This window comes from Polyodon spathula, chromosome 11, assembly GCF_017654505.1.
Source record: "Polyodon spathula isolate WHYD16114869_AA chromosome 11, ASM1765450v1, whole genome shotgun sequence".
Classification (NCBI taxonomy): domain Eukaryota; kingdom Metazoa; phylum Chordata; class Actinopteri; order Acipenseriformes; family Polyodontidae; genus Polyodon; species Polyodon spathula.
In genome coordinates, this window is record NC_054544.1 from 13,819,475 (window position 1) to 13,841,974 (window position 22,500).

At 32.6% G+C, this 22,500-nt stretch overlaps 3 protein-coding genes across 3 annotated transcripts; all 3 read left to right on the plus strand.

Annotated features, from left to right (window-relative positions):
* Positions 1-4,502: 4,502 nt before the first annotated feature.
* Positions 4,503-6,078, plus strand: LOC121323564 (homeobox protein Hox-D12-like). Its single transcript, XM_041264691.1, has 2 exons — positions 4,503-5,163; positions 5,444-6,078. Exons 1-2 carry the CDS (start codon positions 4,566-4,568, stop codon positions 5,680-5,682), a joined length of 837 nt encoding a protein of 278 aa, XP_041120625.1. The 5' UTR covers positions 4,503-4,565; the 3' UTR covers positions 5,683-6,078.
* Positions 6,079-11,241: 5,163 nt separating this feature from the next.
* On the plus strand, positions 11,242-13,006 carry LOC121323506 (homeobox protein Hox-D11a-like). The gene is made up of 2 exons (XM_041264602.1): positions 11,242-11,914; positions 12,500-13,006. Exons 1-2 carry the CDS (start codon positions 11,311-11,313, stop codon positions 12,730-12,732), a joined length of 837 nt encoding a protein of 278 aa, XP_041120536.1. The 5' UTR covers positions 11,242-11,310; the 3' UTR covers positions 12,733-13,006.
* Positions 13,007-17,739: 4,733 nt separating this feature from the next.
* Positions 17,740-21,160, plus strand: LOC121322783 (homeobox protein Hox-D10a-like). The gene is made up of 2 exons (XM_041263077.1): positions 17,740-19,003; positions 20,372-21,160. Exons 1-2 carry the CDS (start codon positions 18,274-18,276, stop codon positions 20,644-20,646), a joined length of 1,005 nt encoding a protein of 334 aa, XP_041119011.1. The 5' UTR covers positions 17,740-18,273; the 3' UTR covers positions 20,647-21,160.
* Positions 21,161-22,500: the final 1,340 nt, after the last annotated feature.

A 22,500-nucleotide genomic window follows, 5' to 3' on the forward strand; every position in this document is an offset into this window, starting at 1 on the left:
TTTTTGACATGTTTTCTGATATATATATATATATAGTGTACATTTCTCTTTGAATACAGAATCTTTGAATGTGTGATGTAATGTTAATATGCTATGAAAATTGTTTCTGTGTGTGGTGTATGTATACACCTCAATGAAGTCCTTCGTTTGTATTGTTCAATCTTGTTCCTTTTCAACTTTAAGATCAATAAAAAAATAATAAAAACTACATAGAAAATTAAGCCACTGAATCTTTGCAAATATCTGAATTATTCATGCCTAATTGTATTATATTTTTCAATGTCATGCTTATTGATGTTTGTAAAATGTGAATAAGTATTTAGTTAAGGTACTTTCAGATTTTGTTGTTAGTTAGTCACAGAGGCCTAGTTATTAGAAAGAAATAAAGAAGGAAAAGTCAACAAAAAGATCACTGAAATGGGATCCAACAGCTGAAAAGGCTAGAAGGAACCCACGAGAATGCTTAAATAACAACTATTAATACCTTTAAAAACTGTATCAATTACTTAAACGCATCGTCGAGATTCTTCATTCCACGCGGTCTTCTTCTTCAGACTGCACAGCAGACTTTTCAACATTTTGTTTGAATGTTCAAATATGTAGTTTTTTTAGGCACGGGGAAATATCGTTACACCAGAGACTGCGTCATCAAATAATGCAACTTTTGTTTGGTCTCACCTCATATTCAGAACATTAATTACAGCGCATCTTACAAAAACTGTATATTGCTGCTATTTCAGAATTCATTTAGAAAAAAAAAAATAGTGTGCAAGCTAAGACCTGTTATTTCCAGTGACTACATTTAAAACAGCAATAACATACCTGTATCTCTATTCCAAAAAGAGTCAAGTCTCAATGATGAAATATCAACAATATCCACATTAGTCAACACATAATCTGCATCGTGTGCAAAACAAGTGGTCCACAAAAGGCTTCTTTCGCTAATACAAAATACTCCAGGCAATTTAACAAAAAAAAAAAAAAAAAAAAAAAAAACTAATTCCTTGTAGGCAGGCGAGCATATTCGTTTTCCAAAAAGCAATACACTAAATATATCTTCCCAAATAGAATGACATTACACAGAAGTGTTTTCTATTTCCAGAACATAATGAGCTGTGGATTTATCAAGCTTACAATGTTAAATGTATGAATAGTATTCGCATAGGCCTACATGTTTTCAATACAATGCAAAACGTCTCCAAAGATCATCGCTTCTCGTTTTTAGTATGTGAATTGACGTTGTTTATTTATATCAAAACAAAGTTAATAATTGCCTTTCCTTATTGTGAATAGCAGTGGAACTTTAAAATAGCAACATTTTGAAACACGACTTGCTGTGTTTGATATGTTGTATGCTATAATTTTCATCTTAGGAAGATTTTGAAGAATCTTCTTTGGAACTCGCGTTTCACATTGTCACTTATTGCAAGTCAATTATGCAAAGTCCTCCACATTATGTTTGGGAGCTGCATTGGTTGTCCGAGTGATAAATAGATTTTGAATTGGTAAAGTTATGTATACACGTATGCATGTATGTCTATGTATGTATGTGTGTATGCTTTCTGTATACCATCAAATTGGGCCTATTGATTTGTGTATTTTTGTTTCACAAAGAATTGTTTAAATACTATTCCTAAAGCAGTTAAAGGCCGCCCAGTATGCTGACGTCATTTATATTATCGTTGACCTTGACACACATTCATAGTCTTTGACCTTGACTTCAAGCATGCTCATGAATAATGAAAATGGTCTGCGATTCATTGGCCTACTTCGCCATCTACTGGAAGAGGACTGTAAAAGCAACTCCCGTGTCTCTCAGCCCTGTTCCATTTGACTAATATGGCAGACTGATGTGTTCAGCGCTGACGTGCTATAATGCTTTGCTAGAGGTACTAAACGCAATAGATTTTACCTTGATAATCGTGCTTACGCAAACGTAACAAAATAAAAAATTTCACTGCCATAAATATTAACAACAAAAATAGCTTTCACACTGACAATCAAAACTAACACCCTTCAGTCTTTATCAGACAATGTGATATATATGTGTGTGTGTGTGTGTGTGTGTGTGTGTGTGTGTGTGTGTGTGTATTATTAGTAGTATGTATGTATGTATATATGTATACCTGATATAGTCTACACGCGATCCATGCGATCATTTATATTGTTGTCCGATTGACTTGTTGCTTATTTCTAGGTCTCATTTGTAAAAGAGGTTTTAACCGCAATGTGACTACCTATAAATAAAGGATACATAAAATAAAAATATAATAAATATCCTTAGGAACACGATCGCTCCATCGGTTTGTGTTTCGAAAACATATAGGCCTATTCTCTTATCTTGACTTTGACCTTGAATTATCGCTTTATTTAACATGGATACAAATTTGATCAAGAATACGGTGTTTATATTTTTGTCTGTGGTGACTTTTATAAACCCTAGATTTTTGCATGTAGTTTTAAAATGTCTAGTCTTAAAGTAAGCCGAACGTCTTTACTAGACTCGTAAAAAATGAGGAGGCTGAACTGTCGCATTTCTTTCCGGCGAGGCTGAGTTGACAATCTACATGTTGTCTGCTCTTGCTAAAGGATTCTAACTCTGCACAACATATACACGGATGCAAATCAAACAATATATGTGAAGATTAAAAAACAAGGTAATATATAATACGGCATTTAATATAGAAGTTAAAATATAACTTTTAATGTTCATTTTCCATGTCTACTGAGATATTTTGTCAACACTGTTTTCAACTACTATATTTTTTATGCTACAAAACCATATATGTTTTAGTGCTTTAGACTATATACAATTCTATACGTTGTGTGTGTGTGTGTGTGTGTGTGTGTGTGTGTGTGTGTGTGTGTGTGTGTGTGTGTGTGTGTGTGTGTGTGTGTATAGATAGATAGATAGATAGATAGATAGATAGATAGATAGATAGATAGATAGATAGATAAATAGACAGATTTAGATTAAAATAATACCAGTTCCTTTTAAATCGACTGCTTAAGGAATCCCTTGTCACTGCAATTTAATTTAAATAGGGCACTAAACAATTTTTTAAAATTAATTTGAATTATACAGAAATCAAACAAAATATGAATGTTTGTCAAAACGCTGTGTTTAATGTTAATATTTTCGTTTTATTATTATTATTATTATTATTATTATTATTATTATTATTATTATTATTATTATTATTATTATATTATTATTATTATGTATTAATAATACCGTTAATAATTAAAAAGTATTCAATCTAGTGAAATATATCCATTCAAGCAGTTAAGTAAAATACAATTGGTCTACCGAATTATTTATTCATTGCGCCCGGAAAAACGCAAATAAATGAAACGCATTTCAATTTGTAAAATATTGGAAAAGCTTTTCCTGCTTTACCTTTATAAAAATTGTGAGGACCAGTCCTTATCCCATAGTCATTTACAGAAAAATATAGCCTAAAAAACATACACATACCCCGCTGTTAGATCCGTGTATAAACAGATACATGATACATATAGCAAATAAGAATTAACCGATGAGATAATATCTATCTATCTATCTATCTATCTATCTATCTATCTATCTATCTATCTATCTATCTATCTATCTATCTGTTTGTCTGTCTGTCTGTCTGTCCGTCAAACTGTCAATCTTTTTCGGCCACATGTCTTCAATAACAATAGTTTCTTAAACGTGGGATTCCTACATAAATATGTTAGTCCAACATCCAAAGCGGTTTTAGTTGGAGGTTGTGTGTGTGTGTGTGTGTGTGTGTGTGTGTGTGTGTGTGTGTGTGTGTGTGTGTGTGTGTCTGTGTGTCTGTGTGTGTGTGTGTGTGTGTGAATTCATAGGCGATAGTTTGTAAACAATGTAAATATCTATGAAAATATGTCTAATACAAAAAGTAAAAAGAGCATTTCAGAAATTCAAAATAATATAATGTAATACTACCTTTGTATCGTATTATTAATATATACTGTATACAGCTATGGTCAAATGTTTTGCATCACCTAGAATTAACTAATTGTGCTTAATAAAGTCTAATAAAACCTGCTGAACAATGTAACCTTAACAAATTGAATTACGGTACATGCTGCGTTGTAGTTTTCCATATACAAAAAACTGACACAAAAATAAAAATGTGACATTTCAAAATTTATATGAAATACTATTCTGCTATGCTGCTATTCTGCAATGCTGGCTTCTGGTAGACTTTTGCGATATAATCGTGTCTATTCTTTGATGTTAAATAAAAGATCAAAATTATGTTCATAGCCTAAATTTTTTTTTTTCTTCAGTAGGTCTCAGTCCTACAATTCTAGCTGATGTAAAATGTTTGGCTATAGCTGTATATTAGCAGTTTGCTTTTAAATAAATTATTGCAAATTGTTCGTTTTGTTATCTAATTTTTGCGTCCAAGTTTATTTAGATCTGAGGTGTCCTTCCAGCAGACCCAGGGGGTATGTGGGCGGGGCTGGAAGAGCAGGCGGTAACACGTGCTGTTTTCTCAAATCATCTATCACCAATCTTCCATTCCCGAGTAAAAGCTAAAAAGGGCTGCATGAAGCTTTGGTCAAGGTCCTCGGAAATGTGTGAGCGTAATCTTCTCAGTTCTGGCTATGTTGGCTCTCTTTTGAATTTCCCTAACCCGGACTCTTTTTATTTTCCAAATTTACGGGGAAATGGAGCTCAGCTAACAGGGCTTCCCCCGATTCCTTACACCCGGAGAGAGGTGTGCTCGCTCCCGTGGACTCCTCCAAGTTCGTGCTCCTCTCCGCCACAGAGCCGCGCATTCAATGGCTACTCTCAACCTTTTCTGACCAATTCTGTACCACTAAGTACTAACCCTAACAACCACAACAAAGGACCATTGGAAGAAACCAGTAAATACTACTTCCAGAACGCAAACCTCAAACCAGAGGAACTGTGTAGACGATCTCCATCTTTTTCAAGCGAGAACGGACTTAATTCTGCCAACGCCAGCTCCTTCAAATATGATTTTACTAGTTTGGAAAGGCTGCCTCACGGGTCATCGGCCCACAATGGACTGAATACCAGTAATCAAGCAATAACCGAAGGCATCAAGCAATCTGTCAACTTAAACATGACAATGCCGTCACCTTCAAACCAGCCATGCACCCGAGCCTCCTTATCTGATGGTATGAATGCTTACTAATTTCTAATTTTAAGGATGACGTTTAGTCCAACAACCACTTGTTTATAATATGCATGCACGTGCTCACTACAACAACTGATAACACCTATTAGGAAAAACGAATTTATTATTTTTTTCAAAATATTGGTAGTTATATACTGAAATGCATTTAACATACTCGTATTTGTTCCGAGTATTTTTTGGTGCTGTCAGTGTCTTTAATATTGACTTTGGGCCCTGGTATTAAAATAATTGTTTATTTTATTTGTTTTGTTTTGTTTTAGAATTGCCTTGGTGCCCCATTCAAACAAGATCAAGAAAAAAACGAAAACCGTACACCAAACCACAGCTCGCTGAACTTGAGAATGAATTTCTTATGAACGAATTCATTAACAGACAGAAAAGGAAGGAATTATCTGATAGGCTGGATTTGAGCGACCAGCAAGTTAAAATTTGGTTCCAGAACCGAAGAATGAAAGAGAAAAGACTAACAATGCGCGAGCACGCATTCTCTATGTACTAAGTTATTTGCATATTGCAAAATGAGCTCTGGACATTACAAATATGAAATTGATTTGTAGAAAAAAGGACACCATTAAAGCCGTCATAATCCATACATAATCAACCTCAACAGTATACTGTAAGACCGAGTGTTTAACTTTAAAACACTTATTTGTAACACTTTTCAAACACGTCACTGCGTTTATAATTTTAAATGTGATTATGATTTAATAGGCATCGCTTCACTGTTTCATACTCATGTTTTAAATCATTAACGTAAATTAAGGAAACAAAATATACCTCACAGGTGCTGCTATGCCGCAGTCATTGTAATGTTATATGTGTCAATATTTTGTATTTTTTTCTGCTAATAAAGTATAAAAATAAGTATTAGTGAAAATGCAAGCAATGTATTTTGAAAGTGTTTAATCAGCATGCAAAAAGTACTATATCAGAAAGAAAATCATCCGTTATCAATAAAAAGATAAACATGTTTAAAGTGTCATGTATTTTGTTCTGCCTCAACTTTATCAATCTTTTGGTCTCTCCAAGTGTACTTTTTAAACATAATTTTACAGAATATTACACCGTAATCAAAATTTAAGTGGACAAACATTCCAAATAGTGCCTTCAGTATTCAAGTCTGAATGTTTATCTGCAAGTGAAAAACATAACTGATAGATAGATCAAGGAATATAGTTTTGTTGATAATAATAATAATAATAATAAGAAGAAGAAGAAGAAGAAGAAGAAGAAGAAGAAGAAGAAGAAGAAGAAGAAGAAGAAGAAGATTACATATTAGACAGTATGGATTTTGTATTTCCTTCTTTCTTAGGGTAGGGTCAATTAATTATTTCTTTCAACCCCCATCTGATCTGACCCGCTAGGTGTTGCCTACATCGTAATCTTGAAATATAGTACGTAGTTTTATAGAATGCACATTTTCAGGAAGGAGTTAACATATGTTGTTATGTCTAGGTTTAGTTCAAATAACAAGCGCCAATGAGGTAAAAAAAAAAAAAAACTACTTTAAAAATAAGGGCCATTTTCAAAGCTTACTCAGTGTGCACAGAAAAGAGGAAGCACCTGTAATTATAGGACCGAACAACTGGACCTAGTCGCTGTCTCTCAAGTTGTTTGTTCTTCATTCTTGTACATTTAAACTGATTCTTCATATGTTAAAAAAACAAAAAAACAAAAAAACAAAAACAAAAAAAAAAACTGGAGTTAATCACCCTGGATCAAAAGCTAAGGAAATATGTCGTACCTCGATACACACTTCTCGGCTGTAATACCACCCATTAAGGCATCGCTAGAAACGTTTGTCTAGTTCAGTTACTTTCCCCTTTGCGTCAAGATTTCAAAGATGTGTGGATTAATGAACAGAAATATCTAATTCTATCGCGCACACACACACACACACACACACACACACACACACACACACACACACACACACACACACACACACACACACACACACACACACACACACATTTTGTTCAAAAGATCATATTCGCAAAACTGTATCACGTTCTAATGTCTATTGAATTGTATATATTCCTTCCAAACGACGTTTTGTCAGCTTGGTCCGTATCTGTAACAAATAGACCTATACACATGTATTATTATAACTCTTATCCATTCAGCGACAACCGCTGGCTCGATGTGTGTGTGTGTGTGTGTGTGTGTGTGTGTGTGTGTGTGTGTGTGTGTGTGTGTGTGTGTGTGTGTGTGTGTGTCAGCTAGGGGGACTAGGTGGAGCGTGTCTCTATGTAAAGCTTCCGTGCACACACAAGCTGCTTTAACATAAAATTCCACTCCAAAGATCAGTGAACATAAGAAAGCCAATCTAATACAAAATGCATTAATAATAATAATAATAATAATAATAATAATAATAATAATAAATAATAATAATAATAATAATAATCAAAGGTCTGTGTGCAAAGGTGACTTTTGTGAGATATTAAATAATTTTAACGTCAGCCATATCATTAAAATGTGTTTCTTGCTTACGATATAATTATATTTTTCGTTCTCAGAAAATGTGCCTTAGCCTTAACATTTGATTCAATGGCATCGGCCTATATAAATTTGGAAATTCTGTGTTTTTGGATGGAATTGGGCTATATTCTGAGTACGTTAATAGTATATTGGCAATGTGCATTTATAGTCCCAATGACAATAGCCTACATTGAGAAAGCAATAAGGATGAAACTCAGATTCGATGATGGGAAATAAAGAGAAAAGTGTTAGGTGGTAGTATAAAGTATTCGATGTTAAGGTCACATTTGGGAAATAGTTCATTTGCTTACTAATTAAATTGGAAAGTTGATCATTTTGAAATAGACTAAACACAGCGCGCATTTTGAAAGGCTTGGTGGACAAACAAGGACAAAATATTCACTAACTGAATCCAAACATTTAAAATATAGAGCCTAAGCTACACTGTTTTTTTTTTTATTTTTTGTGAAAAAAATCTTATATACACACACACACACACACACACACACACACACACACACACACACACACACACACACACACACACATATATATATATATATATATATATATATATATATATATATATATATATATATATATATATATTATATATATATATATATATATATATATAATATAGATATAAATGGGACTCTGACTGAAAATGATTGGGAGAAAGATATAAAGCTTTACACGAATTCAGTTCAAAATTATAATCAAATGTATTACAAGCCCTACAAAATAAAAATGAACAAACCTACCTGCATCAAACACTTGCATGAGGTGTCAAAGAAAAACAGTTTAATATATAAGAAAACAAAATGTTTTTAACAAAACTTGATAAAATCACGCCATTTACAGATAAAAAAACATAAAAAATAGGCTTTTATATTGAATGATATATATATATATATATATATATATATATATATATATATATATATATATATATATATATAATCTTTATAACATGAATATGAATTATTGTAATTATGTTTTGTATTTATTAAAAAGAATCGCCCTAAGCTGCTATAAATGTAAGCACGCCTTTAAAGGTATCCCCTAAAAAGTGACATATGGCTGCTCGGCACAATGAAAAAAAAAAAAAAACACAGGCAGTCATGAGAAGTGATATTGTATTTAATAGGTTACAATTCCAGAGCACCGAATGCAATAAGTGAAATGACTTGCAATCTTTTTTCCAGTCTTTTTTTTGTTTTGTTGTTTTTTTTTTTTTTTTGTTTTGTTTTTTTGTTTTTTTTTTTTTTTTTTTTTTATGACAGCAGCCAGACAGTGCCTGCTCGTGTTCACCAGATACAAGGGGCGGCATTACAAAGTTAAGGTCAAGTTAGTGCCTTATCTTGGGGTGCACAGAGCTCCGGAATACCTACTGTTATTCGCTGACCCTATCATAGAAACCCACCGATCTCTGTTCGATTCTTTGTAGCTTAAATAAGGTGATAAATGAAAGCTGTAACCGGCTACAAATGTTCTTTTTTTTTTGCTTAGCTGTCGATGTTTCCTACGAATGTTACACAATACTGCTGCTTTTATTATTACCACTTTATTACTTACCACTATTACTGCCACTATAACTGTACTAGTTGATCCATTTTTTTTTTCATTTCTTGTTTGTATTTAAATATTCACTTTTATTATAACCGTCCAAGGGTTTGGAGAACTCATTTACAATGGAACGCATTTTTAGTACACTCGTTCCTTTGGCAAAAATAAAAGCCTTTCATTACGACATCTTCTTTGTCATTGTTTTCAAACAACTAGTTTAAAATTTGGAATGACATTGACAATGAAAAATGTAATGCACAAATAAATAAATAAATAAATAAACGTGATCCTGAACTGTTTTGAATTAGTAAAGGATCAGAGAAAGGATGAGTTTTAGTGTAATTGTTTGATTCGTAAAGGTTAACCAGCTGCTTTAATTGCAAATCGACTTCTCCATTATGAAGACTGTTGGGTAACGTAGAGTTTTTCTTTTGTTTTCATTGAATGCTGGAAAAGTGTATATAGGTCTATTGCCAGAAATATTAAACTTTCATAAAAAGACAAAAGGGGAAGTTGCGTCCTAATTAGTTTTGTGATTTATGGTAATGAAAAGCGTTTAGCCTGTACAATAAATCCACAGGATAAAAATAAATAGTTTATAATATTACTATAATATAATTTGAAATTAATATTATTAATTATTATTATCATTATATTATATTATTATTATTATGATTTATTATTATTATAATAATAATAATAATATATGGATGCGGAGCCTCGTCCTTCAGCCAAGTGTTATATGTGTACCTATCTATGTGTGCGTGCATTTATGCTACAGGATAATAATGCTGTTTTTGCAAACTTAAGGGGTAAATCTAGTTTGCTAAAAAAACAAAACAAAAAACTAATTTCAATTATAATAATAATAAAGTAATACCAGTATTTAAAACTTATTGAGGATGTCGGGCTGTTTGAGTAAATCCTATCAGCCCGACACGTCAGGTAATTTAGTATTTACAAACAAATTTTACTAATAAATAAACTTATATAATATATAATATATATTATATATATATATATATATATTATATATCTTATATTATCGAGAGAGAGAGCGCTTTCGTGCATATCTGCTCTCCAGAGAGAGAGAGAGAGAGAGAGAGAGAGAGAGTTTATAATAATGTTTAAACAGTTGTATGATTATGTTAGGTTTACGTGTTATGTATATGTTTGTTACGGAAATATTGCCTACCAGTACAAAATATATAGGCTTTTTCCTTCTATTATCTGATATATGTAAAGTTATTGCATTTAGTCTTTCCTGACGAAGCTGAGATGGATTTCTATAAGATAGGGATCTGATATCAATATGTGTTTCCCTACCTTCTGTATCTTTTTTAGAAGTCTATCTTCCTAGCTGTTTTTTTTTTTTTAAATCTGTGGAATATAACACAAAGATAAATCCTTCGTTCGCTGTGTTGCCTTTGTAATTTAAATAACTATTTCTAATTCGAGGCATAATCTACTGTAGAGTAGACACGAATACATGATGTATTTAGTGTATTACTGTGGAACCCAGACCAAAGTTAGGAATTAACTTCCAAACATGTTACAAATAGGACAATTATGTCAACATTTGGTTACTAGCCAACCAAATAAATAAATAAATAAATAAATAATACTATAAATTGTGCTTACCTAGGAAGCAGCAATGCTAGTAAGTATTATAAGAATAAGCAAGTAGAATCTTTAAAATCATCCTCTTTAATTATATCAAGGCTTGTTTAATATAGTCTAAACGGTTGAAAAAAACTGTAAAGTATTTAGATTGGGATTTTCTATAGCTGCTGCAGGCAATTAATTATCTTCCAGTCATATACGAGTTGCTTAAGATAGTTCCTAATGACTGATATTGATGTATGGTAATTTTCTTCACCGGATCACGTGACACAATTACCTCAAGAATCGATCAAGATGAATTGCGCGTCAGCTTACGTTTCCGATGGGTTTTTTTTTTTTTTTTTTTTTTTTTTTTTTCCTTCAGGGATCCTGTCCGCACGCATATAGTGCAATGAACAAAGTTTAACACAGGCAGCCTGGTTATTCATACTCACAAACGCAAAAAGGCGACATGACGGAGTTTGATGATCGCAGCAACTGTGCGTCAAATATGTATTTGCCGAGTTGTACATATTATGTCTCGGCACCAGATTTTTCGACAATGTCATCGTTTTTACCACAGACTACTTCGTGTCAAATAAATTGCCCCTATTCTTCAACTATAACACAAGTACAACCTGTGCGGGACGTGGCTTTCAGAGACTATGGACTTGAACACCCTAGTAAATGGCATTATAGGGGCAATTATGCTTCTTACTACTCAACAGACGATCTAATGCACAGAGATCGAATCCAGGCGTCGACTAGAACGGAAATGTTTCGAAAGAACGACTCCTATAGTCACCAAGGGAGCGCGGACGCATCATGCAATTTCTTCACCAATGTTGGTCGAAATGGAGTTCTTCCTCAAGGATTTGACCAGTTTTTTGAGACTGCTGGTAATACCCCTGGAAAGCCAAACGCCGACCAGTCGAGAGAAAAGGCAGAGTCCAGTTTCCCGGGAGATACTCCTTGTAATAAACTGTCTTCAGACCAGGAGAAACAACCCCCAACAGAAAACATCGACGAGGAATCCCCTTTATCTAATTGTGCCGAGGAAAAGAGCAGCGGCCCAAGTAGGTACATGATAAAACACAATAAAACGAGAGGTTAGAGTACGAGTCCAGCACTTTGACGCTCTGATTTTATATGCATCTTTATAAGCATACAAAGGTTTTTATATACCCTATAAGATTTGTTTTACTGTTGTACAAATATTTACGACGGGAAAGCAGCTTAGGAGGGCTTCAACTATAGTCCAGAAACATACTGATCTGAATGTACTCGATAGGGTTATCAATTTGACATTTGGCATTAACATTGCCATCAGAGTTTTACATAAAAGGGAATATTCAAATCTATTCTTATACAATTTGTGTTTGTCTTTGAGTGATATGGCAATTTTAGTTTATTTAAACTATTAGCAATTTAAGTTTATTTTGGAACCTTAGAGCCATTATATATATATATATATATATATATATATATATATATATATATATATATATATATATATTTATTAATATTATATTATAAGTATATCATCTAATGTCTACCAAATGCATGTATAATTATTCTAAATGTAAGCATCTACGAAAATTGCATTAACATTATACACCCTTCGTGTGCTTGACTGAAGTTGACATTATTTTATTTTTTAGCTGCTTCGAGATCAAGAAAAAAGCGATGCCCCTACACCAAGCACCAGATAAGAGAACTTGAACGCGAATTTTTCTTCAACGTGTACATAAACAAAGAAAAGCGTCTGCAACTGAGTAGGGTGCTGCACCTTACAGATCGACAAGTGAAGATCTGGTTTCAGAACCGAAGAATGAAAGAGAAGAAACTCAACAGGGATCGGCTTCAGTATTTTACTGGAAACCCTTTATTTTGACAAATTAGCGAAAGCTGAAAGCAGGAATATATGGTACTATCAATACCTGCAATAATGGGTCTAGATATATTGGCTACTTTAAGCATTGGAGTCCTGAACACATGTGAAAGAAAACTTGACCAGGACTAACTTTATCAGCTATGCAAATCTGAAGCGTATGATATTAGATACTCAATCCTATTACCTCGAGAAAAAATATTACTTTACAAGTCCCTCGCGTGGGAAAATCTTATCAACGAACAATTATATTATGGGACGTCACAGCCACAATCAACATATTCGCTTTTTCTATATAATGTATTAATTTTATATCGAGTTGTGTGTCTACGCATGCGTGTGTGTGTGTGTGTGTGTGTGTGTGTGTGTGTGTGTGTGTATCTACACACACACACACACACACACACACACACACACACACACACAAATATATATATATATATATATATATATATATATATATATATATATATATATATATATATATATATATATATGCATCATGAGCAAGGCAATCAAGTTAGTTCTGTGCATTCGTATGACCAATTAGCTACATGTACAGGTATTAGAATTTGCTAGATAAGTCTTTTTAAAGTTATGTATAGATTTGATCTCATAGACGCATGTAAACTGTATGATAATATTAAAATAACATTTAAACAATGACTAATCTTTTATTGCTTTTAAAAGTTGTATCATCTCCACACACAATAAAATATACTGCATATAGGCCTATAACTACTTTTTTTTTTTTTTTTTTTTTTGTACGCAATTTATAAATTATAAGTGTATCGACTATATTAGCGATTTAACATAACTGTATGTTTAAAAAAAAAAAGCAGTCCAAAGAGTGGGTATATTACACAAGTCGTATATGTTTGTAAAGATCGTGTGAGACAGCGGAAATCGAGTATTTATCTCAGAAACACTTTGGTGCACACTTCCCATCTATGGACGTTAGTAAGTTTATGCTGCACATCTTTCGTTCGTGTTATGCACCGTGACAGTTAGGCTGTTTACAAAACCTTGAACTGTCTAGACAACACAATAAAGGCCAGAGCTGTAAATAGCTTATTGCACCTTCTGGTCGTTCCAAAATCGACTCCCGCAATGGAAGTAAAGCATAAAATCACAAAGGTGATTCGTACCACGAAATGTGCTCGTGTTCTCGCAACGTCGTGTGTAAGTTAATGGAAGTCACCCAAAGCAAGTCCTGCAGAATCAGGGCCTTGGATGCCATTGTTAGGTACAAGCACAATTCAACTCCATTTATAGGAATATTGGATTTCATAAAGGGGATATTGTTTTAGACCGAATAATGTATAAAAAAAAAAAGGCAAAAGTGTTTGATCTTCCATAACGTCAAGGTCGTCACCTTTAACCTTTTTGAATTAAGGATAGGCGTCTTGTGGCTGTTCACGTAGTAAAACAACCCCCTCTGAAAATCTGCTACGTCACACCTTTAACGTATTGTATAGCAGACCTAAAACAAATGTCCAACAGCGTTTTAATTATAGGTCTCTGTTCTTTAAATTCTAATTTGTTTGTGTTGAACGTACGGTAGTATAGCCCACATTATCAAAAAAAGCATAAGAAGTTAACACAAACATTATGGACCGTAACGCATTTAAAAGCGCATTTAACAGCAACAGAGATTTAGTGTTTATTTTGTCCCTCTGTGCTCCAAATGTAGTAACTATAATGTAATTGTCTGTAGCCTAGCCTATCCTATACAACACGCGACAACGTGGCTTGCGCTTGCATGCTGTGCCGATATAATAGGCTTATACAGTAAATAATATAAAACTAGGGTGAGAACGTTACATGGATTTTTAACGCCATTATTACGTCTAATGTTATTCTTTTATCTCGTTAAAAACAGTACCCAGATTGTGCGGTTGCATATGTTTAGTCACAAATTACCTGAAATGATCTGTAAATGGCGCGTGCATGCAATTAATACGAGGCGTGTGCATGTATTGAAAAGACTGGCTTGTAGGTAGTAGCTCTAAAGTCTTTGCGGTTTTATTTGTCTTTGTATTCTAAGGTGTAATATACCTTGAATCCACAAGAGGGCGCATTTTAGAGCAGTGCGATTTTCATTTAAGGTATTTTAACATGGTTTAGATTATTATTATTATTATTATTATTATTATTATTATTATTATTATTATTATTTATTATTATTATATTTTTGATAACGCTGTTGCTTCTGCAGTGTATCCTTACTATAATTCTTTATATTACAGAAACAAATTCACATCTAAATAATGCATATGTTATTGTTAAACGCATCATAACACAAAATTGTATTGTTGTTAATATGAGATTTAATACAAAACGTGTGTTTCCATAATCAAACAGCATTTTTAAAATAAATTAACCGATGAGTTTTAATGTTGCATGTTTAATAAATGAGATCCGCGATATTTACCCTGTTATTGTTTTAGGAAAATACGACTTTTTGACAAAAAGTAAAAGTAAAGATAAATTAGAAATATAGATTAATAGCTTACTATGAAAAATACAAATATAGCTTGCATTGTATTGAACAAAAGAAGCAGACTATGAACCGATTGTTTGTGTGTGGCAAGTACAAGGAACTATTATTTTCAGTGGCCTAATCATTTGTAACGTCAGATTTTTATTATTATATTAATTCGAACTACTACAAGAAACGGAAATAAATGCCGCAAACGCAATATGTCAACTAACATCTTTAATATGAACAGACTGTTTATATTGCTTTGCAAATTTGATTTCATATAGGACCACGTTTTCCTAAAAGCATTTATTTACACTTATTTAAAAAAAAAATACACCTTAAATTAAAACATTGAACAAAAGTCATTTCAAAACCTTTGCACGTTATTTTTTATTTTTTATTTTAAGAGAATTCTAGTTTATGCCTAATGGTTCCGTCTAAACACGTATGCGGATACTTAAATTCATTTTTTAAACACAAATAATCAGAACACCCTCCCTATAAAGTTTGTGTTTGATGAGTTTTTTTGTTAATTGTTACTTGTTTCCTAATACTTTTTTTTTTCTAAACCGCAAGCAACACAATCCAGACGGACAGTTTGCTCATTGTTGTGAGATTATCATATAATCGTCACAACAAGAAAGAAAGAAAGAAAGAAAAAGAAAAAAAAAGAAAAAAACAAAAAAAAAAAAAAAAAAAAAAAAAAAAAAAAAAAAAAAAAAAAAAAAAAAAAAAAAAAAAAAAAAAAAAAAAACAAAAAAAAAAAAAAAAAAAAAAAAAAAAAAAAAAAAACAAAACAAAAAAAAAAAAAAAAAAAAAAAAAAAAAAAAAAAAAATAAAAAAAAAAAAAAAAAAAAAAAAAAAAAAAAAAAAAAAAAAAAAAAAAAAAAAAAAAAAATAAAAAAAAAAAAAAAAACAACGAAAAAAAAAAAAAAAAAAAAAAAAAAAAAAAAAAAAAAAACAAAAAAAAAAAAAAAAAAAAAAAAAAAAAAAAAAAAAGAAAAAAAGAAGACAAAGAAAGAAAAACAAAAAAAAAAAAAAAAAAAAAAAAAAAAAAAAAAAAAAAAAAAAAAAAAAAAAAGAAAGAAAGAAAGAAAGAAAGAAAGAAAGAAAGAAAGAAAGAAAGAAAGAAAGAAAGAAAGACGGATATCTTTCCGAAATTCGAGAAGTTGTTATGTTTTACAGTAATACAGACTGGAGCGGTTCTTTATCCTACTCAAGGGCATTGACATGACAGTGAAGTTGTATTTGAACAACATACAATCCAAGTTAAAAATGTATTTATTTCGAGGTTTGACCGGCAGAATACGGTATCTTTTCCTACTTTGATATCTGAGGTGCTGTGCTGAATCGTTCTGCTGAATAACAAGTGCATTTAAATAACTTTGTTCTTAATAGATTTAACGTTTTAAAATATGAACCTGGTTTGACGAGATTGCAAAATCACATACTTTCAGTAGGACTACGAGAAACATTTATCTGCATAGAGGCAGTTAACAGCTTTATTTTCGTCTCCGCTTTAAAAGATATCGCCTCACACTCCGGTTTCTCTGTTTTTAATTTTGTTTTTATCAAACAAAAACCTACCAAATAATTCATTATGGTTTTTTCAAGCCCTTATGTGAATCACGAGTCTTCGGAACTTTTAAAAATTGTTTTATTTTATTTTTTATTAAGCCCACAGTTAAATAGAATTCGGCATTCTATTTTTAAAGTCATATCTAATGGTAAAATAAGTTAACATACTTCATGAAGCAAAATTATATAAAACGACACAAGGAATGAAACAATGAAACAACCTCGCTTCCCAAAATGTTATAATTCAGATTTTGCACTAAAACAAAACAAAACAAAACAAAACAAAAAATACCTTTTAAGTCAGCACGTAGGAAAAAAATTGACAGGATAATTTTCAATAATTCAAAATGCGAACACCATTATGCGGATGTATTACTATTAATCTCACCCTTTACAAGTAGTAATTGATTTCGTCATAAAATACCTCAACAACTCGGTACCCGGAGATATAACTCTCTGAAAACCTTCAAGAGCAAGAAAATTACCAGGAAGCTCACGAATGCAGATGAGAATTATATTGATCGCCCTGATTCTCCTTAATTCGTATTCATGAATTCAGCAAGCCTTGCTACCTCCAATGTGTGAGACACAAATGCTTTTACTTGGTCTATAACAGAAAACGTGCATCCATCCCATTATAACAAACATGGTGAGGCTCAATGAGAGAAATGCATACTATTGAAAATATTACATGTTCCAAACCTGAACAAATTCGAGAATAGACAGGTATGCAAAAAAAAAAAAAAAAAAAAAAAAAAAAAAAAAAAAAATCGTTATTTCTTAGTATTTTTCATATTCACAGCACGTCTAAATAAGTACAGAAGACTAAAGCATTCTGGAAGCCATGCACTTTTTTTTCAACTAAACAAACGCACGCGCGCGCACACACACACACACACACACACACACACACACACACATACACACACACACACACACACTGTAAATAACTGTAAATTGAGAATGTATTGTTAATGGTTATTTCAGACATGTAACATCTAAATACAAAAAGTTATATGACCTGTGATAAACATTCTGTGGAATATATATTCTAAACTGGCAATGCTTGCATATTGAACTTGACTGTAGTTTTAAAATGAATACTGCAATCTTAAAATAAGAACAAGTCACATCTTAGCATATCATATCAAATCATTTATGCAACAAACCTAAAAATGCATTTTAAAATAGCTGTGTTCCCGTAAAAGATAATGCTTGCTATGTTCAAATGGTCTTTTTCGGCTGCAATCAATTTCAAGTGCTCGTTCTAGGTGTCGCTGCAGACCATATTTGAGATCTTAACCAAAGAACCATCTGATCACGTGACTCGAAGGGAGGCTGCGTCTCAAGGCCATTTTCAAATTCCATTGGTTTGGCTGTCATGTGGTAGTGCAGGGGCATCGTGAATTACACAGGGATTGTTTTGCTAGATATGTCAGCCTATAAAGGACATCTCTCTCTTCTTTAAAATCCTCTTCAAAATGTCCTTTCCCAACAGCTCTCCTGCTGCTAATACCTTTCTAGTTGACTCTTTAATCGGTGCTTGCAGAGGTGATAGCTTCTATTCCAGCAGCAGTATGTACATGCCGTCCAGCACAGAAATGGGAACTTATGGAATGCAAACCTGTGGACTACTGCCGTCTCTTGGTAAAAGGGGAGAATTTAACCACCAGAGCATGGGCATGAATGTTCATTCTTATGTACCTCAGATAGATAACTGGGCAGATCCGACCAGAGCGTGCAGAATAGAACAACCCGCTACCCAACAGATGCCCACTTGCACTTTTGCAACTAATATAAAAGAAGAAATAACTTGCTGCATGTATTCTGACAAGAGAGCAAAGGTCAGCTCTTCTGAAATTCCCGCCTACGCGAGCCTGATACCCGAATCCTGCCCTGTTGATAATCCCGAAATCCCTATCCCGGGGTATTTTAGGCTGAGCCAGACCTACCCATCCGGGAAAACACAGGAGTGCAGCCACGCCTCAGAAGCGGACTCAAACACAATTCTGCAGCTAACTCGAATTCATTCCAAATCTTCTCATGCCGAAGCGGAAAAGAAAATAACTGAAATTCCCAGTGCCAGAGATTCATCCAGGACACCCCACCCTGTAGAAAGCGTAGAACCAAAGTCGAGTTCACAAGAAGAAAAGAACTGCTCTGACGAAGCCTCTGACTCCAGCCCAGGAGTACCAGACAAGGAAGCGAAAGGTCGGTATAATAAAATGATTGAATTGTGTCGTGATGTAATACGAACGCACCAGCGCCATAAAACCCAATCTAAAACTTAACACAAACAACCCTAAGAGTCGTAATGTTTAATGGTATCCTTACTCGGGTTGCAGTAAAATGTGTGCACAGAGAATGCTGCAGGAAGCTGCTACAAAGGAAAGCACAACACGTTTTTTTATTGAAAATTATACATTGTAATATCAGTTAAATCCAACAGTATTACTATCTTTGGTTCATTTTAAAACCATGATAAACAACAATGGCTTGATGTGGTCTATGTGTTTTAAATATATCTATCTATCTATCTGCCTATATATATCTATCTATATCTATATCTATCTATCTATCTATCTATCTATCTATCTATATATATATATATATATATATATATATATATATATATATATATATATATATATATATATATATATATAGATAGATAGATAGATAGATAGATAGATATATATATATAGATATATATATATGTGTGTGTGTGTGTGTGTGTGTGTATATATATATATATATATATATATATATATATATATATATATATATATATATATATATATATATATATATATATATATATATATTTGTGTTTCGACATAGCTGTATTCCATAAAGGTACACCAATGACATGTAAACTAATGGTCAGTGCCCCTTCAAAGGGAAAGTGGCGTGTTCCATCATAACTAATTAAATGAAAAATATAATATCGGAATTACACGTTCCAGATACAGAGAACGAAAAATATTTAGATGTAAGTTTTCAATATACTATAATATTGATGTGAATTTGAATATTGGGTTAAGCTGTGAACGCTGTCAAAATATTGCCTTACATGGCCAGCATTTAGGTTAGGAGCATGTTTGTCGTATAGTGAATGTTTATCTAAGCAATTCTGAAACTCTAAATTCCTTTGTTTAAAACTGAGATTACTTAAAATGCTACATGCGAATAAATCTATTAAAATAGGTGTTGTTTAATTTTAATTTTAAGGTCTGTATGTTAAATATGGAAACATCATGTCATACTTATAACGCAAACACATGATATCTTATACAATCACTGAAGTACACGTAGGCTGTCATACAAAATACATAGGCTGTATTAAACCAAAAAATAATATATTTTACATTTGACGACCTACCTCACATCTAAGATTTTGTGACATAATTCCATGAAACCCATACAAAATAAAATACATTTCTAAAACATTTTCTAGGGTGAAAAGTGTAAATGTGTCTGTTATTAAATCTTGATACTATAATGAAACGCTTGCTTCGTTCAGTGTTTTATAGTTTGTGTATTTATTTATTTATATGTTTTTTTTTTTCATTCTGACAGAATGCAAAACAGATATACCAACAAGCAACTGGCTAACTGCAAAGAGCGGTCGAAAGAAAAGGTGCCCCTATACCAAACACCAAACACTGGAATTAGAAAAGGAGTTTTTATTCAACATGTACTTAACTCGAGAGCGCCGTCTAGAGATCAGCCAGAGTGTGAACCTCACCGACAGACAGGTCAAGATTTGGTTTCAAAACCGCAGAATGAAGCTGAAAAAGATGAGCAGGGAGAACCGAATCCGGGAACTAACCGCGAATTTGACCTTCTCGTGAGCACACACTCAGCCATGTTGGGTTTTTGGGGTGTTTTTTTTACACATTGGATACTGTGACTTTCATTTGTCACTTGGCTCTTTTGTCATTTGTCTATTTGAAGTTTGTTTTGAATTTAAAAGTGACGTGTACAATTATTTAAATATGTTTTAATACAGGGTATGGACTGGTTTTGTCTCTTAAATTATTGCAATGTTATAGACACCCATACTGAGGAGTATTTGTTTTGTGTTATTTACCTCAATATTGCAGCGGTAATGATCAGCTGTATACTGTTCACAAAACTGTACATTTTATAATCATTTTAATGTTGCAAAACATGAATTAAAGCACATGTTTAATGTATATATAAAGTCACAATTGAATGTGTAACTCATATAAAGGTACCACTTTGTTTAGAATAGAAAGATCACTTCATTAGGTGTTAGTTCTTAAGCAGATTTAGAAATATCTCATTATAGTATATGTGATAAGTATTATGAATGTGACTCTGATGCATGTTTTGTGGCATGGAAACTCCAATAAATGATATGTACAAATATGTTGTTTTCTCTTACATTTTTATTTTGAGATCTATAGATGGAACTGTATTATTATTATTATTATTATTATTATTATTATTATTATTATTATTATTATTATTATGTTTCACCTTGGAGAAGAAGAAGAAAAAAAAGTATATATAAGATTTCTGTTTAAGCGCCACTATCCTTATTGCGGTTTTTAGAAAGAACGATATCAGATACATTTATGCTGTAATTTTATTAACACAAAAAGAAGAAGGAGAGAGAAAACGATAAAAGTGATCTTATTAATAGTTGATTTGGCTTTGTTCAGCAGTGGCACTGGCCCCTCCAATAATCATCCCCAAAATATTAATTTCTGCTTTTCAATGAATTGCGTTTGTCCTTGTTCTGGATGCGAGTGTACTCGGTTTGCACACGTTCCCCTCATAACGTGCTGTTAAGGATTGGCGCTTGTGTCCCCTTAATGTATGAGTCCAGCTGCTGTAGTACAATTAGTGGAAAAAACACACTTAAAAAAATCTTATTTTATGCTAAACTGAAAACCTGAAAACTGTTAATATATTAAAGGAAAGTACTTGAGAAGCTGAATCAAGAATTTCAATGCAGTGAAATCCTGAAATGCAATACGATGCAATGAGTTCCTGAAATGCAGTACGATTTATTTGTACACCACATTGAGCCTCTTTTAACGCTTGGGAATTGGACAATGCAATATCTTTACCAGAACTCATGAAGGTCTGTAAAGAACGCGACCTGCTGGCGCTTTTGGCCACGCTACCTGTTACAGTTGCAACTCCAGAAAGATGTTTCAGTGTTGAAAAGCTCCACAACGTATGGATTTTCATTGAAATGGCGAGTGTAATGCTCTTTATTTATATAACCATATCACTATATCAACATACGCACACACATTATATATATGTGTGTGTGTGTGTGTGTGTGTGTGTGTGTGTGTGTGTGTGTGTGTGTGTGTGTGTGTGTGTGTGTGTGTGTATGTATAATATAACAAAACAAAAATCCACATTTTTAAATAATACCTGTGTTTTTTTTTTGTTTTTTTAAACAAAACTAAATCACTACTAAACTTCCCTAGGCTATCTGATTATGCACACGCTATATTTCAGCCTTATGTAATATGAGTCATATTCCATATAATTGAGATCATAACCTATTTTTTCAAACTTATATTTTGTACAAGCTTTGTTGAACTGAAAGCCTAATCACCAAACTGATAGGCATCAAGGGTTCAGTTCAATACAACGTGATAATAAGAATGTGTTCTATGGGTGCTTAGCTACATGTACATTTGGTGCTGGTACATAATGTA

Bases quoted from the DNA above. Each gene is read 5' to 3' on its own strand.
- LOC121323564 (XM_041264691.1), top strand. From the start codon at position 4,566: ATGAAGCTTTGGTCAAGGTCCTCGGAAATGTGTGAGCGTAATCTTCTC. The intron at 5,164-5,443 runs GTATGAATGCTT...GTTTTGTTTTAG, and splicing joins CCGAGCCTCCTTATCTGATG to AATTGCCTTGGTGCCCCATT.
- LOC121323506 (XM_041264602.1), top strand. From the start codon at position 11,311: ATGACGGAGTTTGATGATCGCAGCAACTGTGCGTCAAATATGTATTTG. The intron at 11,915-12,499 runs GTAGGTACATGA...TTTATTTTTTAG, and splicing joins GGAAAAGAGCAGCGGCCCAA to CTGCTTCGAGATCAAGAAAA.
- LOC121322783 (XM_041263077.1), top strand. From the start codon at position 18,274: ATGTCCTTTCCCAACAGCTCTCCTGCTGCTAATACCTTTCTAGTTGAC. The intron at 19,004-20,371 runs GTCGGTATAATA...TCATTCTGACAG, and splicing joins ACCAGACAAGGAAGCGAAAG to AATGCAAAACAGATATACCA.